General features: G+C 36.1%; 1 protein-coding gene across 1 annotated transcript; it reads right to left on the bottom strand.

Moving 5' to 3' along the window:
• Positions 1-630: 630 nt before the first annotated feature.
• LOC131992212 (proteinase-activated receptor 3) lies at positions 631-4,079 on the bottom strand. The gene is made up of 2 exons (XM_059357697.1): positions 3,761-4,079; positions 631-2,018 (listed from the first exon to the last, which is right to left on the bottom strand). The coding sequence occupies exons 1-2, from the start codon at positions 3,825-3,827 to the stop codon at positions 973-975; spliced, it is 1,113 nt and encodes a 370-aa protein (XP_059213680.1). The 5' UTR covers positions 3,828-4,079; the 3' UTR covers positions 631-972.
• Between the last annotated feature and the right edge of the window lie 12,689 nt (positions 4,080-16,768).

Raw genomic sequence — 16,768 nt, forward strand, 5'->3', positions numbered from 1 at the left:
GCAGAAGGAAGATTGCTGTTGTTTAAAACATAAAACAGAATATTCTGTGCGTTATATGAAAGTTAATTATTTTGTTTTAATATACATAAATATACACAACAACACATTCTTCTCATTCCCTCTCTCCATCACACTGCAAAAGTCAAAATTTCAAGGCAACAAACTTCGATAAAATTTTAAGTTGGACAATTAAACTAAATATTTTAAGTTTTGTTTTTGAGTTTGCTCAACTCTGAATTTTTCTGGCACGATTGTAACGCTGCTATGAAATGTCAGCTAATGTTGTGACCACAATTTTGAGTTAGCATTGACACGCTAATGGCTACTCTTGTAGCTGTAACAAGCAGCGCCGCTAGCATCAGTTAGCCGCTAGCATCAGTTAGCCTCTAGCATCAGTTAGCCGTTAGCATCAGTTAGCCTCTGGCATCAGTTAGCCGCTAGCATCAGTTAGCCGCTAGCTTTTGATAATGACCGAATTTCACCGAATTGACAACTGGCTTCCTTTGTTGTGCTAACTTACATTATTGCCCTAAATGTCAATAATTTATATTTCCAAGTTTTACCAACTTAAATCACTGTTTTAGGCCAAAAAAACACAAGTTGGCTTTTTTGCAGTGCACAGACTCACACACAAGAACACTGTACTGCTATATAAAAGTAATCATTGTACTTGCAGAGAACCAATGCATTTTAATGCCACTCACTCGGGATCTGGTACCCTTTATGTGTGCTTTGGGACTTTTGAGGGTCAGTTTTAACTAGTGACTCTCACATCATTGACTCTTGGTTTCACAAGGGACACAAATACCGGTCAAAGTCAAAGTCCAAAAAGATAAGTACAAAAGATTTGTTCAGCAAATCATTCAGTGCTTTTCAGAGCTATGACATGTTTCTTTCTCTTATGATTCCAGCCACAGAGAAAGTCGGGTCCGCCATCAAAGACAGTTTTTTGTGAATGAATGCATGTGTCTGTTAGACTGATAAGCTCAGAGTTCCTTTAAAGGGTCTGAATCTCAGACTGGAGCCGGTGGACCTGGACATGAGGACGAAGAGGAACGGGTCCAGGCAGGCGTGGAGGCAGCACAGACACACCGCCGCCTTAAAGTGCACGTACAAACCGTCCGTTCCGCTCGCAAAAAGCTGCACATAGTGGAGGAAGTGCAGCAGTCCGGCGGGGGTGAAGCACAGCAGGAAGATGAGGAAGACGAGGGAGCTGGCCCTGATGTAGAGCGCCCAGTCGTGGTGCGTTCGGTTCAGCTCGGAGACGATTCGGGCGTAGCAGACGGCGGTGACGGCGAGCGGCAGCAGCAGGCCGAAGACGGTTAGAAACAGGTTGTAGTAGAGCAGGAAGACGTGGGAGTCCTGGTTCAGCGGCAGGACGTCGTGGCAGGTGATGCGCTCCGTGGCGCCGTCAGGGACCCGGTAGCTCTGCCGGACCAGGAGTACGGGGACCATGGCGGCAGTAAACACGCCCCACAGCGCCACGCTGACCCACGCCGTCAGCGCCCTCTTGGGGAGGCTTTTGTACCTGAACGGGTGCACGATGGCGAGGTACCGCTTGATGCTGATGCACGCCAGCGTCTGGGCCGAGCAGTAGAGGTTGCCATAGAAACAGGCGGTGACCACCCGGCAGGCGGCCTCCCCGAGCGCCCAGTGGTTGCCATGGAGATGGTAGTGAGCCTTGAAGAGGAGGGAGAGCAGGAGGAAGAGGTCGGAGACGGCCAGGCTGCAGTAGAGGATGGCCGAGGACACTTTTCTGACTTTAGTGGCCAGCGTGCACAAGATGGCCACGTTGGCCGGGATCCCCACGGCAACCAGCAGCAGGTAGACGACCGGGATGACCCGCGTGCTCAGAGCGCCGCGCAGGTACTCGGAGGTGCTGTTGTTAGGGGGCTTCAGAGCTGGGGGGACACTGGGAGCTGGGGTCCCATTTAGGACAGCAGAGGACTCAGTGAACAGATTCCCAAGGAAAGTTCTGGGATTAACGACATTCAGCTGCTCTTCGTCTCCACTTCCCTCTGCAAAATAAAGAAGAAAATACAAACATTAATCATCATTTTATTCACAACATTCATGATGCTTCAATATGCATATTTTGAACCTGGTCTCACAGAAATCCGTGAAATAGCCACGGATTTCGCTTAACTCAAAATCCATGGAATAGCCACGGAATCGCTCAAATTTCTGTGAAACTGACACGGATTTCGCTACAATGCAAGTTAATGCATTCAAAATGTCTTGAAAAAGACATAAAATGACCAAAAAGACACAAAATGAGAAGACAGAATAACAAAAAAAAAACACAGAAGACATAAAAAAAGACACAACAGACAAAAAAATTACCAAAAAAAGACATAAAAATGACAAAAAAAGACGCAAAATGACAAAAAAAAAGACACAGAATAACTAAAACAGACACAAAATGACCAAAAAAGACACATAAATGACACCAATGACAAAAAAAGACGCAAAATGACCAAAAAAAGACACAAAACAACTAAAACAGACACAAAAAAGACACATAAATTACACCAATGACAAAATAGACACAAAATGACATAAAAAGACACAAAATAACTAAAAAAAAAGACACAACAACAGACAAAGAAATTACCAAAAAAAGACACAAAAATGACAAAAAAAGACGCAAAATGACCAAAAAAAGACACAAAATAACTAAAAGACACAAAAAAGACACAAAAAGACACAAATGACCAAAAAAGACACAAAATGACTTACAAAGACACATAAAGACATGAAAAGAATTCAAAAATGGACAAAATAGTGCTATAAGACTCCATAGAGTTAAACTATTATTGATCATTACTCTGATTAATAATTTATAAAAGCCCATTAAAATATCAGAAAAGAGCAAAACAGTTTCCTAAAACCCAAAGTGATGACTTCAGTTGTGTCCGTCACCAGTTTTTCTGCTGAAATCCTAATGATGAAGCGTCATGTTTCACAATAACTGATGAAACAGTGAAACAAGTAGCAGCTTGGCTCTGATTCTCCTGATTACTGATGATGAAATAATCCACATCCACTACGTTAAAGTGAAAATACACATCAGCTAAATTTAAGTAAAGTAACAAAGGTGAAAGTACTCATTGTGCAGTAAAATGTTCCCTGTCAATTTTCACTGATATATCTGATGTTTTTGAATTCATATTACTGCTTTTAATGAGTTTATTTAGCTTAAGAAGGAGAATTTTCTCAACACATAAAGGAATATTTCATCCTACAATTAACCTGCAACATCTGGATTTACATGTTTTTTTTTTCCTGCTTCCTACTACAGTAAAAGTACTATATCTGAGAAGTAGTGGAGTACAAGTATACAGGAGCATAAAATGGAAATACCTCAAATAAGTACAGACATGAGGAAATCAACCAGAGATCATTTATGTATTTCATTGAAAACAGCAAATAATATCCAGTTAAAACATATATTTATTGACATTTTCACTGTAAGACAAATGAACTTTTCATAATAATAGTAAAATTCAATGAATAAAATGTAAATCCAGTACACTGAAAAAAGAAAATAGTTGAACCAACATAATTGAATTGTTTAATTTGCTAGCACCTAAATGAATTAAGTTCTTTCAAATTAATGTAATAAGTTAGATTAACACAATTGATTTTAAATTAATTTTAAAGAACTTCATTCATTTAGGTGTTACCAAATGAAACAATTCAATTAAGTTGGTTCTTTTTTTCAGTGTAGGCTTTCTTAAACTAAACTTTCATCTCTTACCTTTATTTTGAAGGGTCTCACACAGACAGCAGGGAACAAAAACGAGGAGTAAAAGAAGCTTTCCCATGTTTTCTTATCGTCTAGCAGCTCTTCTCATCGCTGCTCGCTGGTTTAGTGGCAGAACAAACACCTCCCAGTAAAAGCTGCCAGTAAAAAATAAAAACTCTTGACAACTTCAGTGCGTAGACAGGAATGTGAGTCGCATTTGGTTTCTGTTTTAACATGCAAGTGACGCCCCACATGTCACACTCTGTTATCAGAAACACAATCAGTCTTTTATTTTTATGTCTTGCTTAATCTTTCTCCCACTTTTTTTTTATTTTTTTACAACCTATCTCTTCTGTATCTACTTGATCAGACACATCATTGGAACTATATCTTTATATAACTCAGTGGAAAATCCAACCACTAAGTTAGATGGAAATTTGCTAATCTACACTTCTATATCTCTCCTTTACATACTGTATGTTGCATGTTGGGAAACTTTTTTTTTTGTGTGATTTCCGGAGGGTGTGGGTGAGGTAATTCACTGAAAATGGACTCTGGGGGAGAGAGGAAATGTCTGTCTGAGATGATAAGCCTGTCTCAACATGAGCTGTTGACTCTACTTTAGTTATATTTCCTTCCTCTTTCTGCTTTTCTATGGTACCATCTCTTAAAAAGCCTATTCCTGTAATGCAGTTTCTTATAAACTGCTTATAAAAATGATTTTCTAAGTCGGGTTCATGCACTGCAAAAAAATAAAAGTTGGGTGAACTCAAAATTTCAAGGCAACAAACTTCGATAAAATTTTAAGTTGGACAATTAAACTAAATATTTTAAGTTTTGTTTTTGAGTTTGCTCAACTCTGAATTTCTCTGGCACGATTGTAACGCCGCTATGAAATGTCAGCTAATGTTGCGACCGCAATTTTGAGTTAGCATTGATACGCTAATGGCTACTCTTGTAGCTGTAACAAGCAGCGCTGCTAGCATCAGTTAGCCGCTAGCATCAGTTAGCCGCTAGCTTTCGCTAATGACTGAATTTCACAAGAAAGAAATAAGAGTTAGCAGAACTATTTTGAGTTAGCATTGATACGCTAATAGCTACTCTTGTAGCTGTAACAAGCAGCGGCGCTAGCATCAGTTAGCCGCTAGCATCAGTTAGCCGCTAGCATCAGTTAGCCGCTAGCTTTCGCTAATGACCGAATTTCACAAGAAAGAAATAAGAGTTAGCAGAACTATTTTGAGTTAACATTGATACGCTAATGGCTACTCTTGTAGCTGTAACAAGCAGCGGCGCTAGCATCGGTTAGCCGCTAGCATCAGTTAGCCGCTAGCTTTCGCTAATGACCGAATTTAACCGCTTTCCAAAAACACAAGTTGTTTTTTTTGCAGTGTGGGAGTCTACGAAGGGTTCCCCCGAAAAGTATTAGTTTATATACATTATCATAATATAAATGCTTTTATAAAATATTGTAATAAAAATATAAAAGTTCATAGATAAGTTTTTATCTAACAAGCGTATTTTTAATATTTAAATGCTTGAATCTACATTAAATCACTTGCTTGGATTAGAAATGATAGCTCATTTTTTAAATCAATAATATTAAATTATGAATAAATATCTTAAATATCTCTCCAAATATGCTATAATTATTGTTGTTCTAATAAATTCTAATATCTTCAGATTATTAATTTACATTATCAGAAGATAAATGTTTTTAAATAATATAATACTCTTTAAATATATATATATATATATATCCATAACAGTTCATAGATGAAATTCTAATCTAACAAATTTACAATCCGCAGATAAATATCTTAAATATCTCTCCAAATATGTTATTATTATTGTTGTTCTAATAAATTCTAATATTTTCAGATTATTCATTTACATTATCAGAATATAAATGTTTTTTAAATAATATAATACTCTTTAAAAAAGTATATATATATATATATATATATATATATATATATATATCCATAATAGTTCATATATTAAATTCTAATCCAACAAATTTACAATCTGCAAATATTTTCAGATGAATTAATTTACATTATCAAAATATAATTGAAAGACCAGGATGAACGTTTCAAATATCTTTTATAGAGTTTTTTCCATCACGCAAATATTCACTTAGTGTCAAAATATCTTTCTGGTCTATATATTTTCTGCCATTCTTTATTTCAGAGAGCATTTATTATTATTCTGGCTTTATGTGAACATCCAGCTGATGTCAGCTGTGACCTCCTGACCTCTCCTCATCTTGTTTGTTTATCAGATCTGTAGATGTTTGCAGCTCCAGCATCTGTCGGCCACCACGCTCCGTTATGTGACTTCCTCCTCCCGCGTATGACGTCATCACTCCCACGCATGAAACTAAAAACATCAGATGACTCAAACCGAGAGACAATAAATCTAAAATCTACCCTGCATCCCCAAAACAAGACCATAAACATGTTAAAGCATCAAGTCACAGAGGTCATGTTTACAGGAAGATTCATTAATAGTCAAAGAGAAGTGTGCCTGTAAACAGATATCTTTAAAGCATTTAACCCTTTATCAGGCAAAGAACTATATTTGGTAACTTCCGTTACTTGCAGAAAAAAACTTTCAGCTTGCAGAAAGTGTCTGTTTTGGGTTTTTTTTGCTTTTTTGTTTTGTTTTTTATTTATTCATCTATTAATATTTAAACTTGTTTTTTTTATTGCTTGCATGTTCGAAATAAAGACAATCAATCAATCTAATGTAAAAATTAAAAATTTAGAAAAATCTGCAAGAAACAGTCGTACAAACAGAGTTATTCTTCAGTGACTTATACGAGGAGAACTTGACTATGACGGCATATTAGGGCCAAGTATGAATAAAAATTAAAATAAAACCTGGGGGGGGGGGGGGGTTAATATTTTGAGAAAAAAGTTCCAAATTTACTAGAATCAAGTGGAAAATCTACCAGTAAAAAAGTCGCAAATTTAAGAGATTTAAAGTGGCAAAACTGTGCGAAAAAAGTTGCAGATTTACAAGAAAAAAGTGGAAAAAAAAGCAACTTTTTTCTCGCAGATTCACCACTTTAAATCTCATAAATCTGCATATTTTTTCCTTTTACACTGTAAAAAATAATCTGTTTAATTTACGGTAAAATCCCGGCAGCTGTGGTTGCCAGAACTTTACCGTAAAAAATACAGTGAGTGGGTTTTCTACTGTAAATTTAAATATCAGCAAAAACTGTAATTTAGACTGAAAAGTCCCGTTATTTTTAGGGTAATTGTGTCATTCATTCACACATCATGGTATTTCTCCATTAACTTTACATGAGTATGTTATATTTTACAGCAAAACTGTGTGTTTTCTACAGTTTATGACAGTGAAAGTAAAAATTTTGTGCTATTCTTTGATTTACAGTAATTAAAAGTGTCTACTACAGTGACATACAATTTTTAATTTTATGCCCTATTTCTGATGTAATTTGACAGTGTTTTACTGTAATTTCTACAAACATTTTTTACAGTGTAGATTTGTCACTTTAATCCCGTAAACGTTTTTCTCAAAATATTTCCCCCCTCTTTCCCCCCTGGCAGTATGTAATATCCTCCAATATTCTCTAGGGTTGAAATTTGGAATTTGCAAGTATTTCAATAAGTGCCCTATTAAGGGTTAATGCAACATTTATTCATGAACAGGAACAGAAACGAAAGCAGAAAAAAAATGCCTATTTGAGGCCTTTTGACATCACAAGTCTGATGCATCTGCTTCCTATTTGTTGGACCGATTCAAATGACAGAAAACAGCTGTTTCCTGTACAGTATTCAGTGGAAACCACAACAATGCTTTATGTTTCTCCTCTACCAAGAAGAAACAAATCAAGTTTATTTCTTTCACTTTTAGGATGTGAATTTCTGAAGAAAACTTATTTGTAACTAAGTACCAGAAGGAGCTTCAACCTCTGCATTTAACCCTTTATCCTTTTTTACAGTGAACACACCATGCAAGGAGCGGTGGGCAGAACATTACTGTACATTAGCTGTGCAGGGGGGTTAGGTGCCTTGCTCAAGGGCACTTCAGTCCTAGACCTGTCAGTACTGGGATTTGAACCGGCGACTCCCCAGTTATAAGCCCGATTCCTAACCTCTAGGCCAGCTATGATTGAGATGAGATGATTTCTGGGGGTCGCCAAATCATTTTGGAAGTCAGCTCTGTCTCCACTGTGTTAAAGTGTTCATGTGTTTTAGTCTTTTTGGTCATTTCATGTCTTTTTTTTTGGTAATTTTGTGTTTGTTTTTTTGTCATTTTGTGTGTTTTTTGGTCATTTTGTGTCTTTTTTTTAATCATTTTGTGGTCAATTTGTGTCTTTTTGGGTCATTTTGTTTCCTTTTTTTGGTCATTTTGTTTCTTTTTTGTCATTTTGCTTCTTTTTTGATAATTTTAGTTTTTTGGGTGATTTTGTGTCTTTTTTGGTCATTTTGTGTCTTTTCTGGTCATTTTGTGTCTTTTTTGTGTCTTTTTTTGATCATTTTGTGTCAATTTGTGTCTTTTTGGGTCATTTTGTTTCCTTTTTTGGTCATTTTGTGTCTTTTTTTGTCATTTTGTTTCTTTTTGGGGTAATTTTGTGTCTTTTTTTGGTCATTTTGTGTCTCTTTTGGTCATTTTGTGTCTTTTCTGGTCATTTTGATCATTTTGTGGTCAATTTGTGTCATTTTTGGTCATTTTGTGTCTTTTTTTGTCATTTTGGTTCTTTTTTGTCATTTTGTTTCTTTTTTGGTAATTTTGTTTTTCTTTTGGTAATTTCGTGTCTCTTTTGGTCATTTTGTGTCTTTTCTCGTCATTTTGTGTCTTTTTTGGGTCATTTTGTGTCTTTTTTTGGTAATTTTGTGGTCAATTTGTGTCTTTTTTGGTCATTTTGTGTCTTTTTTGGGTGATCTGAACTGTGCGTGTGAGATTCTGTTCAGTGAGCGGGGGTCACGGACTGCGGATTTGATTTGATTTGATTGATTTGAATATGTTTTAAATATTCTCAAAGGATGTTAGACTCACACACAAAGTGACCGTGTCCCTGTAATGACCCTGAACATGCTTTAGCAGGCCTTATCTGCTAGAAAGAAACCGTCAGTTACCACCACAAGAGGGCGAGATTTCCTTCATTATAAACCTGGTTCATTCTTTAGCTTTTTTTATCATTATATGACTTTCATTGCCACTTAGTTTTATCATAATGCCACCAGTTAGCCCAGTATTTGTACTCTTACTACCATGTGAAATTGATTATTCAATCCACTCCCCAAAGACCCAAATGTTGTTTGTGGTAATCACAGATAAGAGTGTAATTATGATGGTTTCCTGTTCTGGTCTTTTCATTCTTTCTGCTCTATATAAACACCATTAAATTGCAGTGAATTAAGACCACATCTACTCTAAACATTTCCTTCCTTTCTGACATCAGAATAATTTAAAAAGTACTCTGATATTTTATCAGCATGTCCTCATTCCCACAGGACAGAATAGATTACCATATATAACTCTTGTAGTTATTATTATAGATTTAACCTAAATATTAACTAATTAAATTAGATTAGATTAGATATGTGTAAATTACCAACTTTTAAGGTGAAATTAAGCATTATTTGTGTGTTTTTTTTAAGGCCGACATAAATATTCAATCAATATCACTTTTAAATGTTCCAGTTGGTATTTTGCATATATATATATATATAGATAAAAAAGACACTGAGCCTCCACTATATCCTTGCTCTGACTCTAGACTATAGATCCAGAAACTTAATTTCCTCATCTTTGATTGCCTACTTACAATAAAACTAAGGGGAAATGGTCCAATGACTGTGCAAGATGGGCAATTTGGTGGCCATTTGATACAAATTAGAAGGTCAAAAACTTAGAATTTCGCTTGGGAACCATTTTTTTTTGGACTCAGCACCCTTGAGATATGTAAGGTAGGCCGGTTCCTGACTTGTACCCATAAATGCTCCTCACTTCTTATAGGAGGCCTTTATTCTGAAATCCGTCTAGACTACTTCAGCCGAGCCCTCGCTGTCAGGAGCAGCTGGTCCTCAGAGACCTGAGAGAGCGTTTAGGAATGTCGGGGTGCAGCAGCTCAGAGAGCTTTAAAAAAGCAAATAAAATCATTTTAAAATGAATCCTAAAATGAACGGGCAGCCATTGCAGTGAAGCTAAAACAGGTGAAAGGTGCTCATACTTTCTTGTGTCAGGTAAAACACTTGCAGCAGCATTTTGTAATAGTTGAAGGTGGGCAATGGAGAACCCACTAACCCAAGTTATGTAAAGTGCACTGCAGTAATCCAGCCAAGTTCTCATGAAGGCATGGATGAGAGTCTCAAAGTGCTGTGTCTGAAGGAGCGGTTTTATTTTTGCCAGCTGCTCTAACTGGAAGAAGGTCTTCACCACAGCTTTAATCTGGCTGTCAAAGTTAAGGTCAGCGTCCACTTTATGCTCACAATTTGCTTTCGATGCTGTGCCAAAGAAGGGGGGGTGGGGGTGCTACCAAACACCATGCCTTCAGTCTTTTTACATTAGAACTTAAACAAAATTTAAGACATCCATGCTTTAATATCCTGTAAGCACCTTACGAGAGGGTCAACAGAGTAAGACTAAGGTTTTTTGAGGGGGACATAGATTTGGCTGTCATGTTGTCTGAGAATGGAACCAATGGAGTAGATAAAGGGAGAATAGAAGAGGGCCAAGCACAGAGCCCTGTGGGACTCCACATGAGAGAAGAGCAGTGGAGGGCACAGAGTCCCCGAGGCTGACACAGGAAGTCCGATGTGACGGGGAGGACCTGAACCATTCCAGTACTGCTCCAAACGAGCAATCAGGATTTCCTAGTTTTAAAACCGGATTGGAAAATCTCAAGAATATTTTGTTCATTTAAAAACTCCATGAGTTGGGAATAAACTATCTTCTCTAAGATTTTAGAGCTGAAAGGCAGTTTAGATATGGGCCTGAAATTTGCCAAGACAGTAGGATCCAGCCCAGGTTTTTTTTTAACCCTCTGGGGTCTGAGACGTTTTTGGCCTTTTTTTGAATACTTTTGATTTTGCCCTTCATGTACCACATAAAAATATTTACTATACCCATATTTGGTATCCATTTTTCCTTCACCTATATGATCTGACAATTATTTTTTCACTTTAATCTACCTTATCAACATATTGAGCCCAAAAATACACAAAAATCATGAAATCCGAGTTGAAAAATGATACTATTTACTACAATAAAAACCACAAATATGATCACTGAACTGTTTTGGAACTTGAAAATGTAAACATAGGATGCATATATGAACATATAAAAAGGTAAAAATGTAAATATAATAAAATGATATAGAGACGTGAGCGGCAGTGGAAGAGTTAATAACAGCAGCAGGTTTAACTGTGTGACAGCAAACAGAAGCTTCAGAAAGTACAGCATGTGGTCGGAGACAGAAGAACCACAGACCTCCAGGTTAAGAACAGGAAACCAAAAGTTCAAATCAGATCAAGTGTGTGACCGTGTTCGTATGTAGGCCCAAGTACAGACCGCACAAGATTAAAATCAATGATGTTTAAAAAAAACATCACCACTTAACCTTTTATCAGGCGAAGAACCGGATTTGGTAACTTTGTAAAGTTGCAGATTTACTAGATTAAAGTGGCAAATCTACAGGAAAAAAAGTTGCAGATTTAAGAGATTTAAAGTGGAAAATCTGCGCGGAAAAAGTCTAATCTAAGTGTCTAAGTGTATTTTTTTTTTTGTTGCACCAAATCATTTTTTGCACGTGTAAAGGGCAGCCAATAAGGCACTTCCTCTCGTTTTCACCACTCTAGAGGCACTTTAGCGCACTTTTTTCAACCACGGAGGCATGCCATGTCGAACTGAGGTCAGCCGGTAAAGCAGGCCATATTTACCGCTGAAACAACGCATATCGCCACCTAGTGTTGAGGAGGAGGACACGTTCCATCAGTTATTCAATTTTCTCAGTTGCATGTAAACTGGGACAAGGACAGAAGTCCTATTAGACGCCAAAATGGATTTTAAAGCATCGCTCGGTTTCTGTGATTCTTTGAGGTGTGTGGCTTGTGTGCCAACTTTAGTTGAGAAGTGTTAACTATATGTATATATATATATATATATATATATATATATATATATATATATATATATATATATATATATATATATATAAACCACAGTTGGTGTGAGGTGTGGAAGGTAAAGAAAAGCAGTAATCACTGCCTCGCAAAAATTAAGAGAATAAATTAAATATATGCCGAACCCTTTCTGGGAAAAGTTTCCCCTGAAGTCAGCAGACCTCCTCAGCTGTCTGTGGATCATTCCAGATGTTCTGCATCTGCATCTTCGTCTTCCAGGAGATCCAGTCACACCCTTCGTCTCTCTCTCTTCCTCCCTCTGAGGTTTATTTTCCCCTCCGTCTGGATGACGTGCTAAAACTTTGTCTCCAGTGAGTTCATGTAGTCTGAGGTTGAGTCTGTCTCCTCCTCCATCAATTATTGGAATATGTTCTCAATCTATCCAGTCGTAAAAAACGCATCAGAAAATGTACTTAAAGTATCAAAAGTAACAGTTCTTGTTATGCAGAATGGCCCCACTCAGATTCTTTTCTATGTATTCCAAATATTATTATTTTATTGTTATTTTTGGTGCATCTATGTAAGCACCATTTATCTGTTGTGCAGGTTTATTTCCAATATACTTTATGTGATTTAATTTAAACAAAAAAAAAAGTCTAAACACTTTAAATGAATCATGTTTTTTATGTAAATCACCTGAAAAGTAACTAAAGCTGTCAGCTAAATGTAATGGAGTAAAAGTACAATATTGAATATCGAGTAGGTGTATAAAGTTACATTAAAAGTACCTCAAAATTATACTTAAGTACAGTACTTGAGTTACAATCCACCACTGAATCAATCCAGGATTTTGTAATATTCATATTGTAATTTTACTACGTTAATTTGTTCTGTACAAACATCTGATGCCTTCCTGTTCCCCTTCAGTGAGGGATCCCTCCTCACTTCTTCTATTTCTTCCCAGTTAAAAGGTTATTTGCAGGACTTTATTTTTAGAGCACAGATTATTGACAAGCTGATCAAAAGCCGGAAGAAAGTGTCAACCACAGAAAGCAGAAAAAAAGACGAAAAGCTATTTAGCAATTAGAGATTAATGCATGCAAATCAATAACAACAATAAAAACATTTTCGAACTATAAGAAAAAAGAGTAATGGTGGTAAAATCAGAATTAAGAATTTAGATAAATACACATTACAAGAACAAACAACAAAACAATAAAAAAAGGTTTCTAAAAAATAGATAAAAGTGGTTTTAAAAAGGTAGACTCAACCCTCTTGAGGCAAATTTGTGAATCAGGATATTGGACATTTCATTTTTTTTCATTTATTTTTTATTAATTCTTCTTTTCGAACCAAAAAAAATAAACAACATAAACTAAAACAGCGTAGGCTAGATGCATATACATATTCATACACATACTCACATAGACACCATTAAACAGATGTACATAAACATATAAACATTTACACACATACAGTATATAAATATAAATATACATATACATGCATCTGTCCCGTTTAAGTAATAAGATAGAAATAAGAACAAGTTAACTTAATATTCAATATGCATTTCCTTTTATCATTTATATCAATCAGGATATTGGACAGATTAACTATAACGAGTGAGATTAAATGCAACCACAGAAATCATCATTTGCTTTATCCTCACTCATCTATGACTTAAAACACATCAAAGCTTGTGACAGATGTTATTTAACAGTATCTTATGTAATTCACTAACTGTTACTGAGAGTAAGTAATGACTTGTTTAGGCCGGACCTGACGTTGGAATGTGACAAACTTCCTGTTTGACTGAAAGTTTCCTGCACAGCTGCATTAATCTCCCTAAAGGCCCTAAAGGCCCTAAAGGCCCCTCATACTGTCAGCTCTCTCACTGTACTCTCACTAATCTCAGTTATAGGTTTAACTTTAGTGGAAGTTTGGTCCCTGCAGGCTGAATGTTGAAGAAGTGTTTTAAATGGTGCTACACTGTAAATAATTGTCTTGTTAATTAACAGTAAAATACTGGCAGCAGGGTTGCAGCATTCTGCTGTTGATTTTACAGTTCCTCTATTGTTATTTACTTTACAGTATGTTACTGTGATAAAACCACATACTGAATTACAGTAAAATCCTGCATTTCATTGATTTTTACTGTAGACTAAAACACAGTATAGTGCTGAAACTAGTTGCAATATTGTTTGTCTTTTTTTGGTAATTTTGTGTCTTTTTTGGTGTCTTTTTTTAATTAATTTTGTGTCTATTTTTGGTCATTTTGTTTCTTTTTGGGATCATTTTGTGCCTTTTTTAAAATAATTTTGTGTCTTTTTTGTTAAGGAGTTCAGTACATTTTTTACAGTAGACTAAAACACAGTATAGAGCTAAAGTTAGTTGCAATATTGTTTGTCTTTTTTTGGTAATTTTGTGTATTTTTTGGGTCATTTTGTGCCTTTAAAAAAAAATAATTTTGTGTCTTTTTTTGTTAAATTCAGTAGGTTTTTACAGTAGACTAAAACACAGTATAGTGCTGAAGCTTGTTGCAATATTGTTTGTCTTTTTTTGGTAATTTTGTGTCTTTTTGGGGTCATTTTGTGCCTTTTTTTAAAAATAATTTTGTGTCTTTATTGTTAAGGAGTTCAGTAGATTTTTTACAGGAGACTAAAACACAGTATAGTGCTGAAGCTTGTTGCAATATTGTTTGTCTTTTTTTGGTAATTTTGTGTCTTTTTTGGTGTCTTTTTTAAATTAATTTTGGGCCTTTTTTTGGTCATTTTGTTTCTTTTTGGGGTCATTTTGTGCCTTTTTTAAAAAAACACAGTATAGTGCTGAAGCTAGTTGCAATACTGTTGCAGTATACAATACAGTCACTTTTTGTAAATAGAGCATATTATTGTCTGAAAGCCAATTACTACGAATTAAGCGCTGTCTTCACTGTAACCTCAGCACATTTAATAAACCATATACTGAATGAGTTTTTAAGTAAAATAGAGACATTAAAAAATGTGTACAAGAAGAGACTTAGAAAATATCACAGATATATATCATATATTTTATGGGAAACGGCAAGCTACCTATAAATATTGCCCAGAATGCATTGTTTTCTACAGTATAATACCTTTTTTAATGGAAAACAGTATGTTACTGCCACAATTTGACTGTTTTCTTACAGCAATTTGTTACAGTCTAGTTCTACATTAGGATTGGTTTTTATTTTATTTTGTGTGCTATTTAGTACAAGACGCCTTCCTCTGTCTGCTGGACAGAAATACATAAAGTTCCTCTTTCAGAGGAGTTTTTAATCTGCCCTAAACATTCACACCACACACCGATAACTCCCACACTGCAAAAAAAGAAAAGTTGGGTGAACTCAACATTTCAAGGCAACAAACTTCGATAAAATTTCAAGTTGGACAATTAAACTAAATATTTTAAGTTTTGTTTTTGAGTTTGCTCAACTCTGAATTCAGATTTTTGTCAACTCAACTGTAAGTTGTACTAACTTATAATTTTACATTGTAATAACTTTTAATCCTTACTTCTGCTAACTTCTGCAATGTGCTGAATTGGCACGATTGTAACGCCGCTATGAAATGTCAGCTAATGTTGCGACCACAATTTTGAGTTAGCATTGATACGCTAATGGCTACTCTTGTAGCTGTAACAAGCAGCGCCGCTAGCATCAGTTAGCCGCTAGCATCAGTTAGCCGCTAGCATCAGTTAGCCGCTAGCTTTCGCTAATGAGCGAATTTCACCGTTTTGGACTCTGGGTGAGAGAGGAAATGTCTGTCTGAAGATGATAAGCCTGTCTCAACATGAGCTGTAGTTGAGTCTACTTTAGTTATATTTCCTTCCTCTTTCTTCTTTTTTTTTTGGTACCACTTCTTAAAAAGCCTATTCCTATAATGCAGTTTCTTATAAACTGCTTATAAAAAATGATTTTCTAAGTCGGGTTCACGCACTGCAAAAAAAGAAAAGTTGGGTGAACTCAAAATTTCAAGGCAACAAACTTCGATAAAATTTTAAGTTGGACAATTAAGCTAAATATTTAAAGTTTTGTTTTTGAGTTTGCTCGACCCTGACTGATTTCTCTAGCACGATTGTAACGCCGCTATGAAATGTCAGCTAATGTTGCGACCACAATTTTGAGTTAGCATTGATTCGCTAATGGCTACTCTTGTAGCTGTAACAAGCAGCGCCGCTAGCATCAGTTAGCCGCTAGCATCAGTTAGCCGCTAGCTTTCGCTAATGACCGAATTTCCCAACAAAGAAATAAGAGTTATCAGAACTATTGTCCCTTGTTGTGAACCCCAACTTAAAGATATAAGTAACAACAACTCACCAACTTGTTTTTGAGCAGACAACTGGCTTCCTTTGTTGTGCTAACTTACATTATTGCCCTAAATGTCAATCATTTATATTTCCAAGTTTTACCAACTTAAATCACTGTTTTAGGGCAAAAAATACAAGTTGGCTTTTTTGCAGTGCATACATGTCTGCTGGTTTTTGTTTTCACAGTTGTAGATCTGAATCACACACCAGATGACCAGATCTGAGACTATGTGTGTGGGAAGGAATCTTTTAACTGACTAAAATGAGGCGCAGCAATAAATATCCTCTGGTCTCATTGTTTAACTGTTAGTTCTCCTCCAGGAGTTTAACACCCCGTTGTTGAATCCTGACTGGACGATTCCCAGAGAACGGTGAAATGTGCTAAAGTGGACGCAGAAAAACAACAGGAATTGAAAAAGTGGCCTGGCGCTGAGCCACTGGAGCTAATCTCCCACAGTCTGTATCCTGCTGCTCCTCTGGAGGAATGAGCTGATGTTAGTTTAGGAACAGCCCGGCCTGCAGCCTGCAACAACACAACATCATGTCCAGAATACTTTCCTCTCATGGCACAATGTAAAGCAGCTATATGAAA

The sequence above is a fragment of the Centropristis striata genome, chromosome 19, assembly GCF_030273125.1.
Source record: "Centropristis striata isolate RG_2023a ecotype Rhode Island chromosome 19, C.striata_1.0, whole genome shotgun sequence".
In the NCBI taxonomy this organism is placed as follows: Eukaryota; Metazoa; Chordata; class Actinopteri; order Perciformes; family Serranidae; genus Centropristis; species Centropristis striata.